Source organism: Cryptomeria japonica, chromosome 6 (assembly GCF_030272615.1).
Source record: "Cryptomeria japonica chromosome 6, Sugi_1.0, whole genome shotgun sequence".
Lineage (NCBI taxonomy): Eukaryota > Viridiplantae > Streptophyta > Pinopsida > Cupressales > Cupressaceae > Cryptomeria > Cryptomeria japonica.
The window spans coordinates 269,083,485-269,106,538 of NC_081410.1; the positions used below are offsets into that span (position 1 = coordinate 269,083,485).

The 23,054-nt window shown below is 37.5% G+C and overlaps 1 protein-coding gene across 5 annotated transcripts in view; it reads left to right on the top strand.

The window, feature by feature from the left end:
* Window positions 1-13,541, top strand: part of LOC131062608 (ATP-dependent DNA helicase Q-like 5) — a 255,361-nt gene extending 241,820 nt beyond the window's left edge. For all 5 annotated transcript variants that reach the window (XM_057996307.2, XM_057996308.2, XM_057996309.1 and 2 more), the window contains 3 exons: window positions 12,417-12,441; window positions 12,598-12,713; window positions 12,825-13,541. In XM_057996307.2, coding sequence (XP_057852290.1) covers window positions 12,417-12,441; window positions 12,598-12,713; window positions 12,825-12,927 — 244 coding nt within the window. In that variant the 3' untranslated portion in view covers window positions 12,928-13,541. The remainder of the gene's footprint in view (window positions 1-12,416; window positions 12,442-12,597; window positions 12,714-12,824) is intronic.
* The last annotated feature ends 9,513 nt before the right edge of the window (window positions 13,542-23,054 follow it).

Here is a 23,054-nt window from a genome sequence, read left to right on the forward strand (position 1 = left end):
CATATTGCCCTCTCCATGGGCATTAGGTCAATTGACATTGAGGGAGACTCTGAACTTATAATTGATGTTGTCAAAGGGCGAAACAGACTAAACTAGTCGATTGAAGGTATCATTAGAGATATTCTCAAGCTTATTTCTAGGCTAGACTCTTTCCGCATCATGCATGTCTATAGAGAAGGTAACGGGGTGGCTGATGCAATGGCTCCGGGTTTGAGATGCTGGAAGAACCACATCTCCTTGCCTCTTAGTGTTACCTCCCTCCTGCAAGGAGAGTGTACTAAGCTTATTCCTCATGAATAAGCCCTTTGCTAGTTCTTCCCGCACTTTCTTCTCGGCTCGTAGGGTTCGCCGGAGGAAGGACTTTTCAAATTTGAAAAACTTTAACCCTTTGTTGACTGGCATCAACAGTCATGTGAGGTAGACTGCCAACACGACTAGGAAGTATGATGTGTGCATCTTCATCATTTTTTGGTACACCTTCCTGTTGTATTTACTCAGAATGAAGCTGGCGTGTGATAATGTGCATGTGAATCTGCTTGGATGCACGACGTTCATTGGTCGATACATACAAATTGCGCCACGTGGTCCTTGCATTTATGATCATTGCTCATGCTCTGATTTCAAGATGGCCTTCTGCATGCCCAAGGTCATGTCGAAAGGTGTGATTAATGTTTCACGTGATTTTTGTCATGCCAAAGGACAATTATGGTAATTATCTCGCAACAGGGCTACTTGATCGCCAAATCCAAATTAAAAGCTCTGACTTTTATGATCAAATTGTTTCTATTTTCTTTAAGTATAGTGTTCTGGACACTTCCTCTGCGTCTCTGCTTATGTCTTGTGCTGAAAAAGTTCCTATTGCTAAAATTCCTGACTCGACCATGGGGGGTGAAGAGTTCGTTATGAACTTGACGAACTAGATGATTTCAAACAAGACGCGGTGGTTTGGAACTATTGTGTTGAAGGCGGAGTGGCAGATTTTAGGAAAACCTCTGTGGCCACGACGAACAACTTTCTACCCAATTTGCGGCTTCCTGGAGTGGCAAAAAGGTTAATGTTGGAGGGATTTCCTTTGAGGTCACGGAAGAAACTGATAACTCAATGATGAGCGAATAGTACCAAACCGGTACTGAGAGGGGGGGGTGAATTAGTACAGACAAAAATACATTCCAAAACCGGTTTGACAGCAAACACCTCAAAAGACTGGCAGATAGTGATACCGGTTTGAAACAGAGTGCAACCGGTAAAGCTAAGAATGTCTGGGACAAGCATTAACCGGTTACTCACTTAGCTTTTCACTCAACTCGAAACTACACTACCATTTCACCCTTATGCATAAACAGGTGATCTATCATTAGATCATAATAACAGCTAGTTCAACATGTTTTATTGATGGGCATAAAACACAGAACCATCATATGCTTGACAAACAATAGCAAAGCATCACAAGATAAAAGCATCACACATGACACACATATTTTTCACATGGAAACCCAGCTGGGAAAAACCATGGTGGGGATGAATACCCACAAGCTATTTTTGAACTCTTTGGAAGTCTGCTCTGTTAGGAGCCTTGTCCGGTTAGAGACATTACAATAGGTTCTGCTAGGAACCGATCTTGTTAGAGATCACCCGGTTAAGGGATGGCTACAATACTCGGTTAAGGGTTAAACCCTGTTAAAGGTTACCTTGTTAGAGGATTTCAAGAACTCAATAGCTAAAGGACTTCGAACTCAGTAGCTTTGAGTTACCCTGTTAAAGGATTTACAGCAAGCCGGTTAAGGCTACCTTGTTAAGGGATTTTCCAACTGTTGAGGTGGTTAGAGATCAACAGGTATTACAATGATCTGGTAACAGCACTCAATGCCAATGCAGATCCACTTAAGCTCCTCTTTACCTTCTGCACTTACACTCTGCAGGTATCACTTTTCTCCTTTTGGTCTGGCAAGAATCACGTATCCCTTCTCTTGGATACTCACACACAACTTTTGCCAACAACCCTAGAAAGAGTCACAACATCGACCTTATAGAAAACAGTTAGGTCGGTAGCATAAACCCTAAACCCTAAACCTAATAGGTTAAGGAATTCAAACGGTTCAATCCTGACCGTTGAGCATACTGCATTAATCTCCATCGTTCGTTTTCCACCGTTTGCATGGTGGCTGATAACCCATCACACGTTATCACTGTTTTAGAGTCTTCGCACATTCCCGAGATAGATAGGCAAGATCTTCTTCATGCAAGGTCCTTCACGCACACAAGGCTTATGTGGCAACACGATCTATTCTTTGTTATCATTCTAACTCATCGCACAAAGTCACCGGTTGAGCCACACAGGCTTGAAGCACTTCAATCGAAAACCCTAAAGTTGAGACTACCAACCAGTAGCCATACAACGCTTCCATGTGCCGGTTCCCATAACCATATGCCGGTTCACCTTGAACAAGCACACCGCTTCACTTTGGCACAAATAACGGTTCACAGTGTTATACCGGTTCTCACATATGCCGGTTCACACCTTTGCAACATATTGACATCAATGACAACATACAATGTCATTATGTCCTCATACCGGTTCACATAATGCCAACAGAAACCATCGCTCAAGCAACGAGTCTCCCTTTGGAAGGAAGAAGATGGAAAAGGACCAGCCACGTTGCTTATAGTGAGGGTCTGAATAGATTTTAAAGAGGAAGGGAAGAACCGGTTAAACTGCAAGGAGGGTTCACCAAGGAGGAGCTCAAACATCCTTGGAATCGGATTTGCCTCATGATCATGAAATACTTCACCCTTGAAGGCCGCCACAAGGTATTTTACTATTACCATTTGCCCTTGCTTAACCTTTTTTTTAACAATGATCTTCTTTGTTTGCCTTTTTACCTTCTGCATTCGTTGGGGAGTATTGTGGTAAGGAAGCCCTTGACCCTAAGAATGCGGATAAGCCGCCCATCCCTCTTCACCAGGGTCTTATATACAGGCTGTATAATTATCACTTGTCCCTCTACCCACCTAGGAACTTCATGTTCATTCAACCTCTGTTGGCTGTTTCGCATCCCCTTTCGTCCTTTTCTAGCGGCCTAGCCCCCCCAAATTGTTCCAACTTTTGAATGAAGCCTTTGCTTCCCCCTAGTTCCCCTTGTCCTTTGTTTTGATAACTGAGATAGCCCATCGCTCCTTGCCCTCATCCTCGGCCGAGAAAGACAAGAAACCTACTTCTACCAAGGGAAAAGGGAAATCCCTTGCTAAACGCAAGAGAATTGTCATCGACAATTCTTCTTCTGACGACTTGGAAGATGAGAACCCTACCCCTGAAGTGGAGGGCAGAAGGAGGTCTCTTAGGCTTGCTTCCAAGGGTTCCACTGAGAAGAAGGGCAAAACCAAAGTGTCTCAAACTTTGAGGAGGATCACGATGAGGGTAGGGAAGGTGGTATTCTATTTGAGCTAGTTTGTGAAGAGGCTGCCAAGGTCTCTATGGATGTGGCGGATGAGTGGTGCAGGAGCACCTAGGCTACCATCAAGCCTCTATGAGGCAAATTATGAATATTTTGTATTTTGAAGGATGAGAGTTGTAAATAAGGTCATCAAGACCATATGTGATGTAATAAGGTCAACAAGACCATTGGTTTGTATGTTGAGTCCTAATAGGAGTCATGTTGGCACAAATTGGCAAAATTGGCCTAATGTGGGAAAAATGCCTCCATAGGTCTAATATGATGTTTTGTGTTGTGTAAGGGTCTTTTAGGCCTATTTGGTCCTATTTGGATCAATATTGAGTCATAGGAATCATGGATCATGTCTAGACACAATTTGGAGCAAAATCATCAACATTGTCAACAATTGCTCATGAAACTTTTTGTGTTTTGAAGGGTAATTAGGTAATTGTTAGTGAAGTTGGTTTCCAAGGTGGTTATAACCGATGGGAGGCCTGAAAAGTGTTTAAAAAGGCCCTTCCCACGTTGATTTGGGGCTTGATGATGAATGTAACACGAAGGAGAACAATAAAACTTTAAAATTCTGCAATTTTCCTTAAATCTCAGACGTGACAGTCTGATCACAGCCTTTGTACTTCATGTTTCCTTATACATTTGCATTGTAAACCCGTTGGAGATTGTAGGGGCGTGAATCTAGTTTGATTTGCTCTTTATCTCATAGATTTTCATTCTGTTTTTGAAGAGTTATTGTAATTTTGCCAAAATCTGTCAAAACCCTCCTTAGGGTTAACAGTGTGCAATGAGAAATGTAAACTCTCATGTTTGTTGATGAATAAGCCCCAAATTGGGCATTAATATGTATAGTAGTATGTTCTTTCATGTCAATGTGCTTGCAGGGTTTCTACCAATGATTTGCATGTGCTAAATGGAAACCAAGTGAATGTTTCCTGTCTCAGACTGAGAATGGACAGTGGTTTGGAGTTATGACAGGGGTATGGATGCCAAGGAGGGACTTGCAAGGGTGTTGAAGCCTTAGAGGAGGTGAAGAAGAGTCCATTGAAGTGATCCAATGGTTAGGAATTGATAAAACACAGTGAACATGAAGATATCCTTGACTGTCACTAAGACAGTGATATTGACTGAGACAAAGAACAGTGCCTAGAATCCTTTGTTGCAAGTTGTTGATTGAGAGGGAACTTTGGGTGAAGTAAGAGAGTGGGAACATCGAAACATAGTGAGCATTTGGAGGGTATTTAGGTTCCTTGGAACAAGTATGTGTCTCAAAGCATTTGACTGTCCAAAACCTGAGATGACTGCCCTCATGTGATAGTGATATGAATAATATCACTATTTGTGCAAACCAGTGAAGGAGTGTTGGTGTGTGGGGTCTAAGGAAGGCCTAGGATGTTCTTGTAAACCTAATGGAGTAGTTGGAAGTCCCAAGGGGTGTGAACACTTTGTGTATTATTGACTGTCCTAAAGTACATGACTGTCCTAAAAAAATCAAGACTGTCCTAATAAGCAGTGTATTGATTATGAATGAAGGGCAACCATGTTGGGTTGGTTGGGTGGGTATAGAGTCAAGAGTAGAAGTGTTGTGAAGCCTTGAGTGCTGCCAAGGGTGATTGAGTTGTGAGAGTTCTTTACATGTTGAAAGTGGAGGTTGGAAACCTAGTGAAGGGATGGTGTTGGTCAAGAGGCTACAAAGAGTGTTGTTGAAGAATGATGCTAAAGGACTTGTGGATGCCACAAACATGTTGTGAGGACCTAGTTGAGTCTGTCAATGGTGGGTAGACAAAGAGAGTCTATGAGTGAAGAATGTGTCTTGAGGGTATGGAGACTTTATGAGTAAACCCTAGCCTTGTGAAGGGTTTGTAAGTGAGTGAAGCTTGCTACCTATTGAATTAGGTAAGTTGGGAGAAAGAAATCTCCCTGATTGGTTGAGTTTGTTGGATGCTCTGCATCAATGAGGAAAACTCTGGGCCCCCTATAGGTGCTGAGAATTTGAAGTCTAATGAGAAACCTATTGGAAAAATCGACCTTGTGGACCCTGAGGTAATCATGGAAATGGTGGACCCGGATAAACCTGGAGCTCAGACTATGCGAGTTCCTAGTGCAGTCAAGGTTAGGAGGGACCTCAATGAGATCTATCCGGGCCATGCAGCAAGAGTAAGACACAACAAAAGCAAGACAAGATGATGGAGGCAATGCAGAATTGATTGATTATATCATGAAAACTGGTTACAAATGACCGGTAACATCCGCGCTACAAGATTCGACTCACTGGCCTACTACATACATGCTCAATTACAGAATCGTTCAACTTCAGACCTCTAAATCTTAAGATATATCTTCTATATTCTCCCCTGATGACTTATGATGCTTAATTACATTGATTTATATGCTCAAGAGAGTTCCACGTCGGCCCAAGAGGGATCAAATGCTGAAGAACAAGATCAAACGTGTAAAACCACCAGGTCGGCCTCCGCTAATGAAAATCCTTCGGAAAATCCAAAGGAAGAAGTGTGGAACAGAGAGAAGGTCGGCCACATGCCAAGGAACATTGGAATCAACGAACTGGGGCTCCGCAAGCTATGAAAAGGATTCGCAAAATTCACCAATAGCAAATAGGTTCAAGCAGTTTTGGTGTTCTAAGCCAGAAAACTGTCTCAGAATCCGGAAGCGATAACTTGCCGAAAAAAGATCCAAATTCCTTAGGCAATAGCTAATGTCTCCACTTCTTCAAGGCTTGAACTATGGCATAAAATTCTAGATCGTATATTGAATATCTCCTTGCATCATACAACTTTTCACTAAAATAAGCTACTACTCTTCTTTCCTGACTTAACATGGCTCCAATTGCATTCCCACTTGCATCACAGTCCACTTGAAATACTTTGTCGAAATCCGGTAAAGCTAACACAGGCTGCTCAATCACCTTCTCTTCAACAATTCAAAACTCTTATTTGCTCCGGTTGTCCACTTGAATTCTTTCCTATCTCCTCTCATTGTCTTAGTCATAGGGCTACAAACTGAACTGAAATTTTTGATAAACTTTTGGTAGAAACTAGCCAATCCATGAAATGATCTTAGCTCTCCAATGCTTTTCGGTGTAGGCCATTCAACAATTGCTTTTACCTTCTCAGGGTCCATCTTCAATCCATCCGCAGATATCACAAATCCTAAATAGACTAACTCTTCCTTCATGAAACTACACTTCTTTAGATTTATCAACAACTTCTCTTCTCTCGACCTTTGCAAAACTTTTCTTAAATGCAACAAATGCTCCTCTTTTGTCTTACTGAAAATCAGAATGTCATCCAAATATACAATAACAAACTTACCCAAGAATTTCTTCAATACCTCATTCATCAATCTCATGAAAGTACTTGGTGCATTAGTCAACCCAAAAGGCATCACCAACCATTCATACAATCCTTCATTTGTCTTCAAATCTGTCTTCCACTTATCTCCTTCTCTGATTCTAATCTGATGATATCCGCTCTTCAAGTCTATCTTTGTGTACTATTTTGCTCCACTCAAACAATCCATGTCATCCATCCTAGGCAAAGGAAATCGGTACTTCTCTGTGATGTTATTTATTGCTCTGGAATCGATACACATCCTCCGTTCTCCATTCTTCTTAGGTGCTAACACGGTAGGCACTGCATAGGGACTCGAACTTTCTTTAATCAAACCTTTCTTCAACAATTCCTGCACTTGTCTATTCAACTCTTCATTCTCTGCCGGTGTCATTCGGTGTGCAGCTTTGTTAGGCAAACTAGCTCTGGGAATCAGGTCCATGCAATGACTGATACTCCTCATAGGTGGTAATCCATCAGGGACATTATCTGAAATGATGTCCTCATACTCTGTCAGCAACTCTTTTATCTCCTCTAGTTGTTCTTCTTCATGCTTCGGGTTCTTAGTCTTCTTAGGAACTAAGGAAAAACACACATCCTCATGACTCATTCCATCCAAGAATTTCTTTCCATCCACCAAACAGATTCTAGCATTCGTACAAACTTCACTCTTCAGGGGCTCCTCCAAGGGTAACAAGGTTTGTTTCATCCCATTTGCTACAATAGTGTATATGTTCTTTCTCCCATCATGTATTGCCTGTCTATCAAACTGCCAAGGTCTACCCAACAAAAGGTGACAAATATCCATAGGCATAATATTACACAAAACTTCATCATGATAATTTCCAATTTTCAATTTTACCAAGCATTTTTCACTTACTAACAACTTATGATCTGCTTGAATCCATGCTATTTGATAAGGCTTAGGGTGTTTCAATCTATCCAACTTCAATTTATTCACCATCTCTTCTGAAACAAGATTATCCGAACTACCACTATCAATAACTACTTTACAACACTTACCGGATACCTTACATCTGGTCTTGAACATATTTCTTCTCTGCAAGGGCTCTTCATCCTCTTCGGTATGATACAAAGCTCTCCTCATCATCAACAATTCTCCATCTTCCGGTTTGTTAGCTGATCCGGTGGGGCTTTCTTCTACCAAGGCTGTTCTCCCAGTGTTCTCTGTCTTCTTACATTCAAAAGCACGATGTCCTTCTCGTCCACACTTAAAGCAAGTTCCTCTAAACACTCTTATCTTGTCTTCTATCACCTTTTCCAAAATTTTCATTCCGGTAACTATCAGGTTCTCTTCTCCAGTAGAAATTTCTATCATCCTTCTTGTATGAACTACCTTCCTTGCTTACTTCCTTGTCCTTGTTTTGATCTGTATAGGCTCCTCTTCCTCCAGAATATCCTTTGCTTCCTTGAAATCTTCCTCTGGAAAACCTTCCACCTCTACCTCTCTGTCTTTGCTCATGTCTTTTGTTCAACTTCTCTTCTGCTTTCAAGGCATATTGGTAAGCTTCTTCAACACTCTGCAACTTGATCAATCTGAGTTCATCTTGTATAGACATCCACAATCCATTCAAATATCTTGCAACTTGTTCAACCTCATCATCAACATGTCTGGATCTGATATTCAACTTGTAGAATGTTTTGGTATACTCCTTCACAAATTTACTTGATAATCAACTGGCATGAACTTCGATTTCAACTTGGCAACCATCCACTCCCATGACTTGAACTTCTCCTTACCTCTTCTCTGTCTATCAACCTGCAAATGTTCCCACCAAAGAGATGCATGACCTTTCAACAACGTATAGGCATATTTCACCTTTCTTTCTTCTGCGGTGTTCTCAAAATCAAAGTACTTCTCCATCTCCGAGATCCAATCCATTAATTTATCCGAATCCAACTTTACATCATACTTTGGTGGGGTAAAATGTGGTTTAGTGTTCACCCTACTCAAAACTCTCAAGAACCTCTCTTCATCCAGATCGATCGCCGGTGGGTTTGCTACTTGTTCTGTCGGTGCTTCTTCTTCGTCTTCGCTCACATCTTCAATATGTCGGCCTCTTCTTTGGGCTGTCTCAACGACTTCTAATCGGGCTGCAATTCCTCTCAACATTTCCATCACAACAAGGTTTGCATTTCCACGCGCTCCATCATTCCTATTTCCCCTTCGCGCCATCTTCACACCAGTCCTCTACAGCTGCAGGTCGGATCCACAATCCGCCACCCCACAACAAAATTTCAGGACAACGCAATCTCTGAAATGAAATTTCGCTCTGATACCACTTGGTGTAGTCACGGTTAGGAGGGACTTCAATGAGATCTATCCGGCTCGTGCAACAAGAGTAAGACACAATGAAAGCAAGACAAGACGATGGAGGCAATGCAAAACTGATTGATTAAATCATGAAAACTGGTTACAAATGACTGGTAACATCCGTGCTACAAGATTCGGCTCACTGGCCTGCTACATACATTCTCAATTATAGATTCGGTCAACTCCAGACCTCTAAATCTTAAGATATATCTTCTATATTCTCCCCTGATGATTTATGATGCTTAATTACATTGATTTATATGCTCAAGAGAGATCCGCATCGACCCAAGAGGGATCAAACGCTGAAGAACAAGATCAAACGTGTAAAACCACCAGGTTGGCCTCCGCTAATGAAAATCCTCCGGAAAATCCAAAGGAAGAAGTGTAGAACAGAGAGAAGGTCGGCCACACGCCAAGGAACATTGGAATCAACGAATTGGGGCTCCGCAAGCTACGGAAAGGATCTGCAAGATTCACCAATAGCAAATAGGTCCAAGCGGTTCTGGTGTTCTAAGCTAGAAAACTGTCTCGGAATCCGGAAGTGATAACTTGCCGGAAAAAGATCCAAACGTCCCGTGGTTCAAGAATAAGGAAGATTGTCATGATTACAAGCAAAATACAGCTCCGCAAGATCCGGTGAGCAAATGCAAGAAAATGCAGAAAGAAAAGTTAAAACTGCAAAACAAAAATCAAACTGAAAAGAATTGTTTTTGGTTGATGCAAGATTGCCAAGAACCAGGGATGCTCCTGCATCAGTTCTTGGGGATGATGGGGTTAAAGAAGAGGTGTTTGGTGGGGATGGAAAAGAAAAAGATGGTTATGTGAGTTGAATATACAGGGGAGGCATAAGGATATTCACAAGGATGAGGAAGGGGTTCCCAAGGGGAGCCCTACCTTGGAGCAGCTGCAGGGCATTAGCAACAAAGTCTGGGAGCTTTTGAACCGAATTGAGAGCATGGGTCCGATCCTGGAAGCCAAGGAACTCAAAGAGAAGATCAAGGAGATCAAACGCAAGATGGATATTAGAGACAAACAGATGGTTAGCATCAACAAGTTCTACCTTCAAGTTCTTCATAGTTCGGCGTTGACTCTCTCCGTCCTGTGGAAGCATATTGCTGTGGATGATGCTGATAAAGAAGCGACCCGGGAGCTCTACAAGTTCCTGTATGATGGCTGGAACAAAGTCATTGATATGATTGGGGTCCGCAAGCCGGCCCCATAGGTCTTTTTTTGGTCATTTGCTCTAGTATGGGGTTGGACCCTTTTGTTTTGCTGTTAAACTCTTAGCATGTTTTTGATTTTTGAAGACTGTTTTATAAGTGCTCCTTAAGTGCTGTTTCTAGTGCTGTTCATGCACTGTTGATAGTTCTTTCTATGTAAAGGGTCAGCGCCCTGGTTTCCGCTGCTTTTTCAATCAAAAACAAATATTAGTAGAAGCAATCTAATATTTGATTTTTTACATTTTCCCTTAAAACAATATTAAATATTACCTATTTGTATTCAAAACACATCTTAAAAGGACCAAATTTAAAAAAAAAAAAAACCTAAAGAAATCCTTCAGAAATTGAAAAAATTAAAAATAAAACCCTAAACCCTAAACCCTAAACCTGAAGAAATCCTTCAAAAGTTTGAAAATGAGAGCTCTTCACTTCTTGAACACGGTATAATACATTTAATTTCAATGCTGGAAAATGAGAAGCAGTGCGACAAACCGGCATAGGTTTGGTTTAAAGATGAACTGTGCCATCAAGATATACAAGATTTTAAATAGACCGACAATTCAGACGGAGCTTTTTACCAGAAAGCACTATTGGAGAGTTAGCACGATGCTGGCCATGTGAGAATTAAGCGCATTGCAATTAAAGAGTCTTGGATCGGTTACAGTTTGATCCACTTACTTGAACTGATTCATATTCCTATTGATTTGATTACCTAAACAGTTTTGGGATCAGGGTTAGGTTGTGCTGAATCATATCCGGTATTGATGTTGATTGAATGGTTTACTGGAGTGTGTCCGTTCAGCATCATGGCTGTGCTCATTGGTCCCAAGTTACTAATGAATGCTTTGCCATGAATTGCTAAATCGGAGTGCAATTTGCAGTTGACAGCACAGTCTACTCAACAGCGAAGAGCTGATGATGAATTTCAAATCCCCTGTGGAGTTTGCAATGGGTTTTAAATTTCGTGTGGCATTTACAGTGGATTGCAAATTTCCTATGGCAATTGCAGCGCGTTAAAAATCCTTTGTGGAGTTTGCAGTGGCTTGTATATCCCCGGTGGAGTTAACAATGGTTTGCAAAACTTTACATGTATGCTCACGGATCATTGCTTCATCCCTAACATTCATTGTTCAATCAGGTAGTAGATCCAGGAAGCATTTGGGAAGTGGAAACGTCCTTCTGGCAAGAAAATTGCCATTTATGCACTCAGATCAAGCAAATATTTTGAGGCACCATCAAACCTGATGTAGAAATTTCCATGAAACTCATAGACTCCAGAGTAGTGGGTGAAGGAACCTTCTTTTCGAGTTCACCAATTTCACCAGTAATGAATCAAGCACCTTAAGTTGAACTCATACAGATTGAAAAACATATTGCACATCATATTATCCCAATTTGCAGTGTCCAAATCGTCCTATGATAGCTGTCTAAGGAAAAATCTGTATAGTTATTATTTGGCATTTACGTGACTACTATTTCTTCTCTAGTGCATTCTGTCGAATCTCTCATCTATCTCCAATTTCTTCTCCAGACATTTAATCTCGTTGAAAAATTTCAAATAATATAAATTATAATATTCCTAGTCAATGTTTTATTTTTTACCTGGCTTGTATATTTAGAGCTTCTGTGATGAACTTGTACCGTTTTCTCATGGTAAAACTTATAGATTCCGGAGAACTAAACTGGGTGTTTTTTGTTTTGCATGTTATTTATTGATGTTCTCCTGAGAACAGTTTGCAATTTAAGTCATTTGTATCATCTCAATTTCATCTTAATAGTGTTTTCATCTCTTTCTCAACGTTTCCTTATTTTTGGTACCTTAACCGTAGACATCTGCTGTTCAATTCTGAGTCATTCTAGTGCTTTTGGTATTTCCGTAAAGTTTTCTGGACTGTCTTAAGTATACAAAATTAATAAATTATTTATTTTGAGTGCATGCTTTTTCTTCGAGCATGCAACATTATAACTGTAAGGAAATCCTGTTTTGGCTGTTTTAATTTGACATTGCATGCCTGATCGAGAGAAGTGTAAATTAATTCTAACCATCTGATCTTTCCTTTTCTTGCAGTCCCTTTTTGCGAGCGGACATCAAGGTAAGCTTAAATTTGTAAATGTAGATGGAAGAGATTTGTTCACAATCTTGAAGTAATCTGTAATCCGTATTATACCTAGTTCTAAAGTATTAAAGAAAAAGGACTTCAGTTTGTGGAATTGCTACCACTTAGCTTTTCCTGTTCGTATTTCCTCAGGTGCTTTTACAGAGCAATACGCACCTTAATTTTACACCAAGGGCTGTTGCAAGAGTCATGCACGGAATTTCAAGTCCTGCATACCCATCTGCAGTTTGGTCAAAAAATCATTTCTGGTAAGTAAAACTACCTTTCACGTAGGACCACAATAGTAATTTTTGAACGATCCATTATTATTACTTATAAGAGAGATTTCTGACATAATATGATATTCTAAATTTTGACAGGGGGCGATATTCAAAAGTGGACTTCAATGTAGTCAAAGAGGCAGCTACCTCAGAGCTTTTGGCATTTAGAGGGTGGTCAAGGAATTCACGGCCAATAACATAAGTTCTGTGTATTACATTTGGAAAACTGTTACAATTGTTTTTTAATGATGTTTTCTACAGAATAAGTGCCTCTGTAATGTAGAGTGAATGATGCTTTTACAGCAAGTACAACCAAATGGTATGCTGTGTCAACTAAGAAAGCAATACAATTCTCTAGAGCATTAGATATGAAACGCTTAGGACTTGCCTTAGATGAATACAATAAGATGTAAGCATCAGAACTCATTTTAGTCCTATTCATGAAGCTCCCTAGGATCAATGAACCGATATATGTATTCGAATGTTGGCACAAGATTCAAATGTTTGGCACACAATTCCACGAGGTCTTCTTTGAAGAGTCTGATAAATCATATCATTAACCAATAGCCAGAACACCTAGAAATGATATGACACGGTAGAATATAAAGTTTTAGTAGTAATTTGGAGTCGTGAGGAACAATTTTTGATGTTGCATAATAGGATTACTACTTGGAACTCTAATTTGTTATATGATGACTAGTACAAGAATATGCCTTCAAGATGGTTTGGTTTGTGTGGTAAGAAGATGATGATCGGAATATCATTTGAAAGCTTGAAAATTAAAGTAAACATGAAATGATATATTTTTTTGGGTGATGTGGGATTGCTCTTACACGTTGGATGCTCTTGCATCAAACACTTTGGGTAATTGAAAAGTGAGTCCTTCACTTTGGGATGATTTGATGAAATCCAAATGGTTCACCATAGCTATATATATCTATGTTGCATTTTTAATTGACCTTCCTTTCCATTTCGCCAAATATTCTTCATATTTTTGTTCCTTGTACACTTACCAATTTTTTTATTTAATATCATTTGAAAGCTTGAAAATTAAAGTAAACATGAAATGATATATTTTTTTGGGTGATGTGGGATTGCTCTTACATGTTGGATGCTCTTGCATCAAACACCTTGGGTAATTGAAAAGTGAGTCCTTCACTTTGGGATGATTTGATGAAATCCAAATGGTTCACCATAGCTATATATATCTATGTTGCATTTTTAATTGACCTTCCTTTCCATTTCGCCAAATATTCTTCATATTTTTGTTCCTTGTACACTTAACAATTTTTTTATTTAATATCTCCTCAATCTATTCCACTCATTTTGGCATTTGCTTCTTTCAATTCATCTATAATTTGTTTTCTTACTATTTTTCTTGATACTTATACAAATCTACAATGTTAATTGTTGGTGATATAACTCAAACCTTTAGGTGATTCAACTTCATGTGCATTTCTTGAATTAAAGTTCTTGATGATCTTGCAAGGACCAAATTTCTTCACCTTTGACTTGTCATATGTGCCTTGTGGAAATCTTTTCCTTTTTTAGATATATCATTACCTTATGTTATACTTTATATTCTTTATGTCATCTCCTTGCGCCAACCTTCTTACACTTGAAATTCATCTTTTAAAGTTGTTTGATTATCTCTTCATGCAAAATCTTCACATGATATACAAATTCCTCTACTTTTTTATTTCCTTTCTCTTCATTCTTGATGTCTCTCAACTTTGATACATTCCTCACATTAGTTCAATATCCTATTTGTAGTTCCTTAAACACTTGCCCCATTTTGCTCTCGGCAAAATGTGAATCCCTTATCCTTTTGTTGTTTTTTTCATTTGTTTTGGTCTTGTTCCTTGGTTCCTCTTATTCCTTCCCTTGGTCATGGAGTAATGTGTGTGAATGCTAATGATGGCTTAATCCCATGTGCTTCATAGGTTGTTTGGACCCTTTGCCTAGGGGTTTTCTCAAGGTTGTGAGTTTCTCATCTAGTCATGCCTTTTACCTTTCCGCCATGTGTCCACTTATCGACAATTAGTTGCTTCATTTATGTTGGATTCGAAGTTTCAAACCTATCATCACTTGGATGCTTGTTACAAGTTCTTCCCAACTCTAGACTCCTAATCATTTTCATTATGTATTATTTTAGAGTTGGAATTTCAACCTTCTACTTCTTGACATGCCTTATGGTATAATTTCCTTGTTCTCCTCAATCCTCAATTCTTGATTCGTTTTTTGTTGACTTTTAGAGTTGGATTTTTGACCTTTTAAGTTTCCAACATGTCTTATGGCATGATTATCTTGTCTTCCATAATCCTCGATTACTAATCTATTTTTGGCTCAGGCTTTTAGAGTGGGAGTTTCAACCTTTTTCTTCTCGACATGTCTTATGGCATGATTTCCTTGTTCGACCTCCTATATCCTCGATTCTCAATTTGTTTTTTTGTTAAGGCTTCTACGTAGATTATTTTTTTAGGCTTATTTATATTTAGGTGCTTTAGGTGTGAGTTCATGAACTTACTGAAAACTTTGGTGAAGCATTGATGTTCATTGATTTCTTTTGTATCTTGACTCAATAGTTCATTGGAGGTAATTGTTTTGCTTTGACCCCCAATAATCCATCAAAGGTCATTGTTTTCTCAAGATCCTTGAAAGTTCATTGGAGGTCATCATTTTCCTATAACCTTGATTCTTTGAGGTGTTTAGGTTGCATATTTCCTTTAACCTTTGAAATTGTTGCCTAGTGTTTTAAAATGCCTAGAATAATAAAAAAACATTTGAACCTTTTGCAAATGCCCATGGATGGTTTTATATTCCTATAAACATTGATTTCTTTACTATGAATTGGATTTAATAGGATTCATTTAGGTTACACAACATTTAAGTAGAAAAAATGTTACAACATGTAATTGTGTCATTAATGTAATATGCGTGCTAATTGGTAGCTAGAGTGTTGAAATGTATTCATTGCTTAATTTGACCCCAAAAACTACCAAATGAATGATTCCTGCACACAATAGGTCATTTCTACACCCCCAAATGTAGATTTTGTGTTGCTCACACTAGGAAGAGGATGAAACCCATGTTGCCATTAATGACATGAAGGATTTTAGATAGAAGAGGAAATTTCATGATGCTCCAAGCACTTGAGCACACATTCATAGGGTCATTCCATACCCTGTACGCCTTCTTCCTAGAGCTATTTGCCATGATTGATATTTGTGAAATCTATGTAATCACAATGGAAAATATAATTTGGGCCATTATCTAGTAAACCAAAAGTGCCTTTTTCAATAAAAGGCATTTTGCTTCCTTTGAAAGCGTTGGCATTGCTCTTTCTTACTTAAAGGTTGAAACTTTGTTTTCCTAACTATTTTGGTATTTGTTAACACCAAGGGAATTTGTAAAACCTTGTTTTAGTTTTCATTGTGGTTTCCAAGCATTTAGCTAGATCTTCGTTGCGACTATTTGAATATTATGAGTATTTTTATGAATCTATTGTTCACATCATTTGCAATCTATTAATTGTAAGCTGTCTTGTGTGGTTAATCTAAATGACTCATCGTCACCATTGGGGGTTTAATTATTGTTTATGATATTGATCTCTTCAAAGATATAATTTGCTCATATGGTATTGTCAGTTAGAGGCAATACTATATAGACTTGTCTACTTACACATTCAAGCATTATAATGAAGACTTGAAACATAAGATCCCTTGAACCCTTCTCTTCTACACTTTTTTACAACCTTTGGTTAGTTTAGGACCAAGTTCAGTATTTGATGCACAATATTGTTTCTAGTCAAAGCATATTTAGATTAAGGTTAGGGATATCTATTGTTATGTATTGTGAATCCATCTAATTAAATTTGTGTAAGATTAGGAAATAATAGACTCATGGTTATGAACATTTTCAATGCATCTATCTTTTGGATCTAACCCCTTTTTCATAAATTCACTAAACACATGTAAGACCATTTTATTTTACAAACACAACACAACGATTAAGTAAGCTATCTCGTAGCTCAAGACTTAATCATCAAGAACCTTCAAGCAATCATTTTTATTTTGAGAACTCAATTTCCTTTTAAGGGAGGTGTTATATCTTGGTATTTCATCTAGTTTAGTGAACATGCCAAAATGGTTGTCAACAAATTGGCACTAGGAGGGCACACTAGGAAGGCCCTCAAGTTGAGTCTAGAACAATTTTGACTTTTTTTTTCAATCCATTGGTGTAGGTTTCATATTGATGAACCCCAAATAACAAGAGAAGGGATATCTAGGAAATGTTGGCACTAGTTCAGTAGGATTGGTTCCTAGAAACAACGATCGAGTCACAATAGCTTGGTTTGGATAGTAGGATTCCTCAATGATCTTTGCACTTTATCATGACCAACCAAATAATCTTGACAAATTATGCTTGAAGTACTTCGCTAGTGATCCTAATAGAACAATTGAAGAACACATAAAAGCTTTGAAGGACACATTGTGAAGAGCCCAAGTTGCATATGAAGATGTTTTGTGTACACTCTTTTCCTACAACCTTGAAGATTCTGCCTATAATTGATATATTAGCCCACCTCTTAATTCCATCAGCATCTGAGCCTTACTGGAGTAGGTTTTCCTTTCTAGATTCGAAGTCCTGATAGATGGTATTATCTTGTATCACCATTTTTAGGCATTAGGAAAGGAGACCATGGAAATCAATTAATTTAATGATATATTCGTAAAGGCTTATCTTAACTTCAACATCCATATCATAAAGCACAAGATGCTACCTTGCAAATCTAATTTGCATCCTTGTATCGTTTAACCTATATGCTTATTAAAAGAACAAACCCAACACCAACTACTCTAAGTGAGGCATATCCTGAAGTTGTGAGTAAACATTGAGATGTGACAATCTAGGTATGTGCCTCTAGTGAACTTAAGGACACTTGGTATGCCTAATCAAATGTATAGGATTAATGATATCGTAATCCACTATACTCCTAGTCAAAATCTAGTGCCTACTCCAAGTCATCCAAAGCCCACCCGTCCTATCCAATATCCTATTACTCTGCATCTTGTACCCGCTATCTTTGTACACCATCTATAAACCGACCTTTCCTTTTTCCTTCTCATGACACAACAATTGATAAAGCATAGGAGGAGAAAGATGATAATAGAGAACCAATTGCACAACTAGAAAGGTTGTCCATTGAGTTTTCCTACCTCATAAATCAAATTTTACAATTATAGAATTCACTAAGCATAAATCAAAACTCCCACAGGCCAAACAAAATGTGGAATTCTAGATCAACTAATGGTAGATTACTCTTGCCAATAGAAGGTTAATACCAAAATTATTAGAGGTCACTTAGAAGAGGCAATTCGTTTGATGTCTCTCTTAGCCAATGATCTAGATTGCATAGTATTGGTCCATATATTGAGGTTAATACCCATAGTTTAGAGTAGCATTTGACATTTTTCAAAGAGAAGTTTAGAATGTACATACTCAAGTTCCTAGTACATGTACAAACTATGAGAGTGTTGTTCGACTAAGACTCTAAAATGGTGATAGAGAGATACAAGTTTTCTCATAAAAGATACAATGACATGACAACAATGTGGATGAGGTGAAGGCTTATCAATAGTATCAAAAGGGCTGTCATGCCCAAACTTTTGGTCACGAATGGGATAATTTTTTTTTTTTAAATCACAACTTAAAACATTAAATTTGCTAACATGTAATGCACTAGCAAGTTTGTCTTAACTATGTGTGGGTTAACCCTAACCACTAACTCAAGTAAGTGATATTAATTTAAATCAAATGCGGAACACTAAAAGAACTATTTATTATCTCATCGTCTTAAATCAATAAATTAATTTAGTCAATTAATTGACGTAGATAAAATTAATCTCCAATAACCATTAATTGTTTTTTTTTTTTTTTGGAACTAATTAATTTAGTCCTAGCTCTTAGTTTATAAATGTCTATATTTTATTTTAACAATAATTAAAATAAGATTAAACTAAATTGTCTAAAGGGTCAATTAAACTCATAATGAAAATATGTTCTATAAAGTTTAATCTCATCAAATACCTATATTTAGGTGGACCTATAATATTTCAACTTATTATAAAATTTCTAAAAGATTAAACTTCATAAGTATTTTAATCATCTTATATAAATTTACCCATATGTTTATTATAAACATATATAGATTAAAAACACTTAATGAAATATTTAATCTAAAACTTGCCCTATCCCTTCATATTTTTAAACTCTACACACACACACACACACACACACACACACACACATATGTTTCCACATTGTTATAAATTATCCATGCAAACCCTAACTAAAAATATATATTATTAAGAATGCCCTACATTTTAAAATCTCCTCTTTCTTTTATACTACCCTAACCCTACCCGGGTTAGGGTTTAATTTCTATCTTTTGTGCAGGGCGGTGTTTTCGCGCAAGGCCGAATGAACAACACTAGCGGAGGCGAATGACCGAAGTGTTGGAAGAGGGAGGAGCAGCGGCCATGGAGGGGGCTCCCCATAGGGGCGGCCACTGCCAAGCCTGCGGGTCGCAACCCACAGAGGCGGCCTAGGCTGCCGCTGTGGAATGCGGCCCGCAGCCCCGACAACGTCGCCGCCCACAGGGGGGGCCGACACCTCCCCACTGTTGGTTGCGGCCCATAGTGGCGGCTGCGGCCGTCATTGGGGGTTGTCACCCATAGTGCGGAGGGGGGAGGGGGGGGGCGCCCTGCCGGAAAATCCGCAGGGGCCGAGCCCCTTCCCATGGTAATTCAAAAATATTTTTTTTAAAAAATTTGTTTTGAAATTTTTTTTTTATAAAAATATATTTTTGAATATATATATATATATTTGAATATAAATATAAATAATATATATTTGAATATAAATATAAATAATATATATTTGAATATAAATATAAATAATATATATTTTAATATAAATATAAATATATATATATATATATATATATATATTTCCTTTAAAAAAAAAACATAGAACAATTTATTAATAATCCTTAGATTTAAATCAAGGTCATTTTTTTTTCTTTTTTTAAAATCCCAAGTTGCTAAAATCTGTGATAAATTATTTAACCTTAGATTTATTTTAAACCAATGACAAAATTCAATATTTAAACAACATCTAAAATACAAAGGATATTAATTAAATTAGATAGGCTATTTAACTTTAGATTTTATTTTTGCAAATAAGTATTTAACAGAGTTAAATAAATATGAACAACAACTATATAAATATGTGATTATTTAAATTAGATAGACTATTTAATTCTAGATTTTAATTTCTACAATAAATATGTGATTTTAATTTCTGCAACTTTATTTATCTAGAATCATTTGAATCTATCCTTAGAGATATGCAAATAGGAAATAAATTGAATATTTATTTTCAAAGTAACATGCATGCATTCATTAAACTTTTTAAGAACAATACAAGCTAAAACCCAACATAATCATTTCATTTATGCAATAATAAATTAACAGAAATAATGCATTTATTTAAGGCATTTTTAGAATACGATATAGACATTATTACAAGAGGGAGAAAATACCCAAACTAGTCCCTCATTTCTATTAAATGAGGACTTCTATTAAAATAGATACATTTTATTTTCAAAGTAATTACAACATATAGTTTCCCTTTCACATTGCTGCACTTTAAAATATAAAATATTTCATTCCCAAATCTTTTTCTGCAAACAATAAAGCCAACAATCTTCTACTTGTCCTTTTTCTTTTTTTTCAACAACCTGCAAATAAATCAAAAGGGCTATGACCATGGAGTGCTCACCTCCCAGCCTAGGCTAACTAGTAGCCACCCCCGAGCTTGGAGAACCAAACCCTAGACAGGTTACACACATACAAACACAACAAGCAGGGGAAAACAATCACAACAACATATTCCCAATCAAGGCTACACTGCACCACACAATGTGATGATTTTACATGGGTGGTAGTGGACCAAATACCCTGAGGAGATTGCAAGTATGGTAAAACACAAAGCCACCTCATGGAAAACAAAGATATATCATAAGTATAATAATCCCACATTCTTATGCCCCCCAAGGCATTCATGCCTTATTTCCCTCCTTATGACCCCCAATGCATAAACAAGTCATGCAGCAAGGATCACATAATATCCCTTGAGATCACTCTCATAACAAGAGCCTTTCACTCGAGGGCTGTCAAACTTCCACCACCCATAAGACCATCATCTCTCCCAAGAGTAGGAGGCCTTGGTTACTCCCAAAACACAGAATGCATACAAGAAATCAAAGACATAACGCGTAATAATTTTCACAAATTATAAAGCAAGAGAACAACTTTTTCCACACAAACAATCTTTCCAAAATAACATGCAACATGAAAGAAACAAGAAGAAGTTAAACCAACCTTCAAACTGCCCAAAGGTATGCTAGATCTAGTTGAGGATGAGCAACCCAATTCTACAATCCTTCTTTCTCTACCCTTAGCCAAATTCCTATATCAAATCTTTCCTCTTCAAAATTCCCTTGTCTCCAAAAATGGAGAGTGGGTCATTACCCACAAAATCTCTCATTCTTGCCTAAAAAGACCTCAGTGAGAGTTCTCACAGGTTTCTAAAATTGAAAAAGGAAAAGTCAGAAAAAGATCAAAAGGGATCTCTCATCAAAAAGGAAAGTTAACTAACCTAGATGATGCCTTCTAAATTCAATTTTCACACATCATAGAAAACTCACTTTTTGGGATGATTAAACAGTCACATGGGAGTTGTCACATGCCTAAAATTACTCCTAACCCTTAGGTATACCTTATGGGCTTTAGGAAACACTTTTAAACTACCCCTAGGAGTCCATTTAACCCCTTTTAAACCCATCTGAAGTTAACTTTCGGGTCAAACCTAAGATGACCACCCCAAAGATTCTCTACGCAAGGAAAATATAAAACCACATTAAATTATTTGAAAAAGCTATGGTTGAAACAACTCCCTCCAAGAGACAAATTCAAAAATCAAGACATAAATCAATCACATGTCAAGTGACACAATAAAATACTTTACAACATTACACATGAAATTTTGTCTCTTGTTGGATTTACACAAATAAATAAATTCAATCTAACACACATGCAACATTTACTCTCACAAATAAAATACGATACAAATGGGGTGTTGTCCCTCCAAATAGACAAACCCTGGTTTTACGAACGTACATAGGTCTAGGTTTGGTTCTCCATAATGTTTCCATGGTCACATGGATAATTTTCCTATGCATTTCAATTACACATTAGAAATTCCAAATAACCTCATATAATATAAAACACATGAATAAGAATACACATCAAACACTCTGCATACAATATACATTTAAACAAATCAATACATCTTACATCCAAATAAATCCACATAAGCAGTTATCATAATCCTCATAATTTTAATCCATACATAAAACATACATTCTATTTCTATCATCATAGTGAAGTCTTTCAAATCCAATAATGACATATATCATCTCAAATTTATCCTATTCTGGAATCATATAGAGTTCTATATCATAATGCATATAAATGAAGCATCAACATACATCAATGTTATCCAAATCATGGAATCTTATAAGTTCTAAATCCATAATGCATAAAAATGTACACCTCAAGGTGAAATGATTCCGTAACCTGGTTTAATTACTTTTCTCACCAATCTATCTGTCTAACATAGCCCATCCTATTGAATTATATCATTTATTAGTAGGGTGAAACATGGTCAACTAAGTTAATCAAAGCTTGGTTGGGGAGGGACTTACAAAGGCCACAACTGTGCACTTAGAAGCAACAAGCCAAGAGGTTGCCTTATGACCTCCATTCCTCTCAACATCTACTAGTTACCTCATGCAAAAGTCAACAATAATCCACTGCCTCTTAAAGTAGCCATGCTTTCTTCTTCTAGATCTCATGCCTCAAGCTCTCAAAGTTAAGTTGCAAGTTTCTAAGAAAAAAGGGATGTTAGTATATTGGGATCCTACATTATAGAGAAAAAGAGGAAAATTAAATTAAGTCTCTCTTATAAAGCTAATGAGGATGTTGGAGGTAAAAAAAAGATCATTTAATTAGGGTGACTTTAACCAAAGAGGTCATGTTAAGAGAAAACAAAGGCAAAGATAATGTTCCAATATTAATCACAAATGCTCATGTAGCCATCTACAAGCATAGGAGAGAGTCTTCTGTGTTATTATTGACCATATGCATATTCAGTAAGAATCAACATAATTGTTTAGTAGATTAGTGCAACCACATATATCAT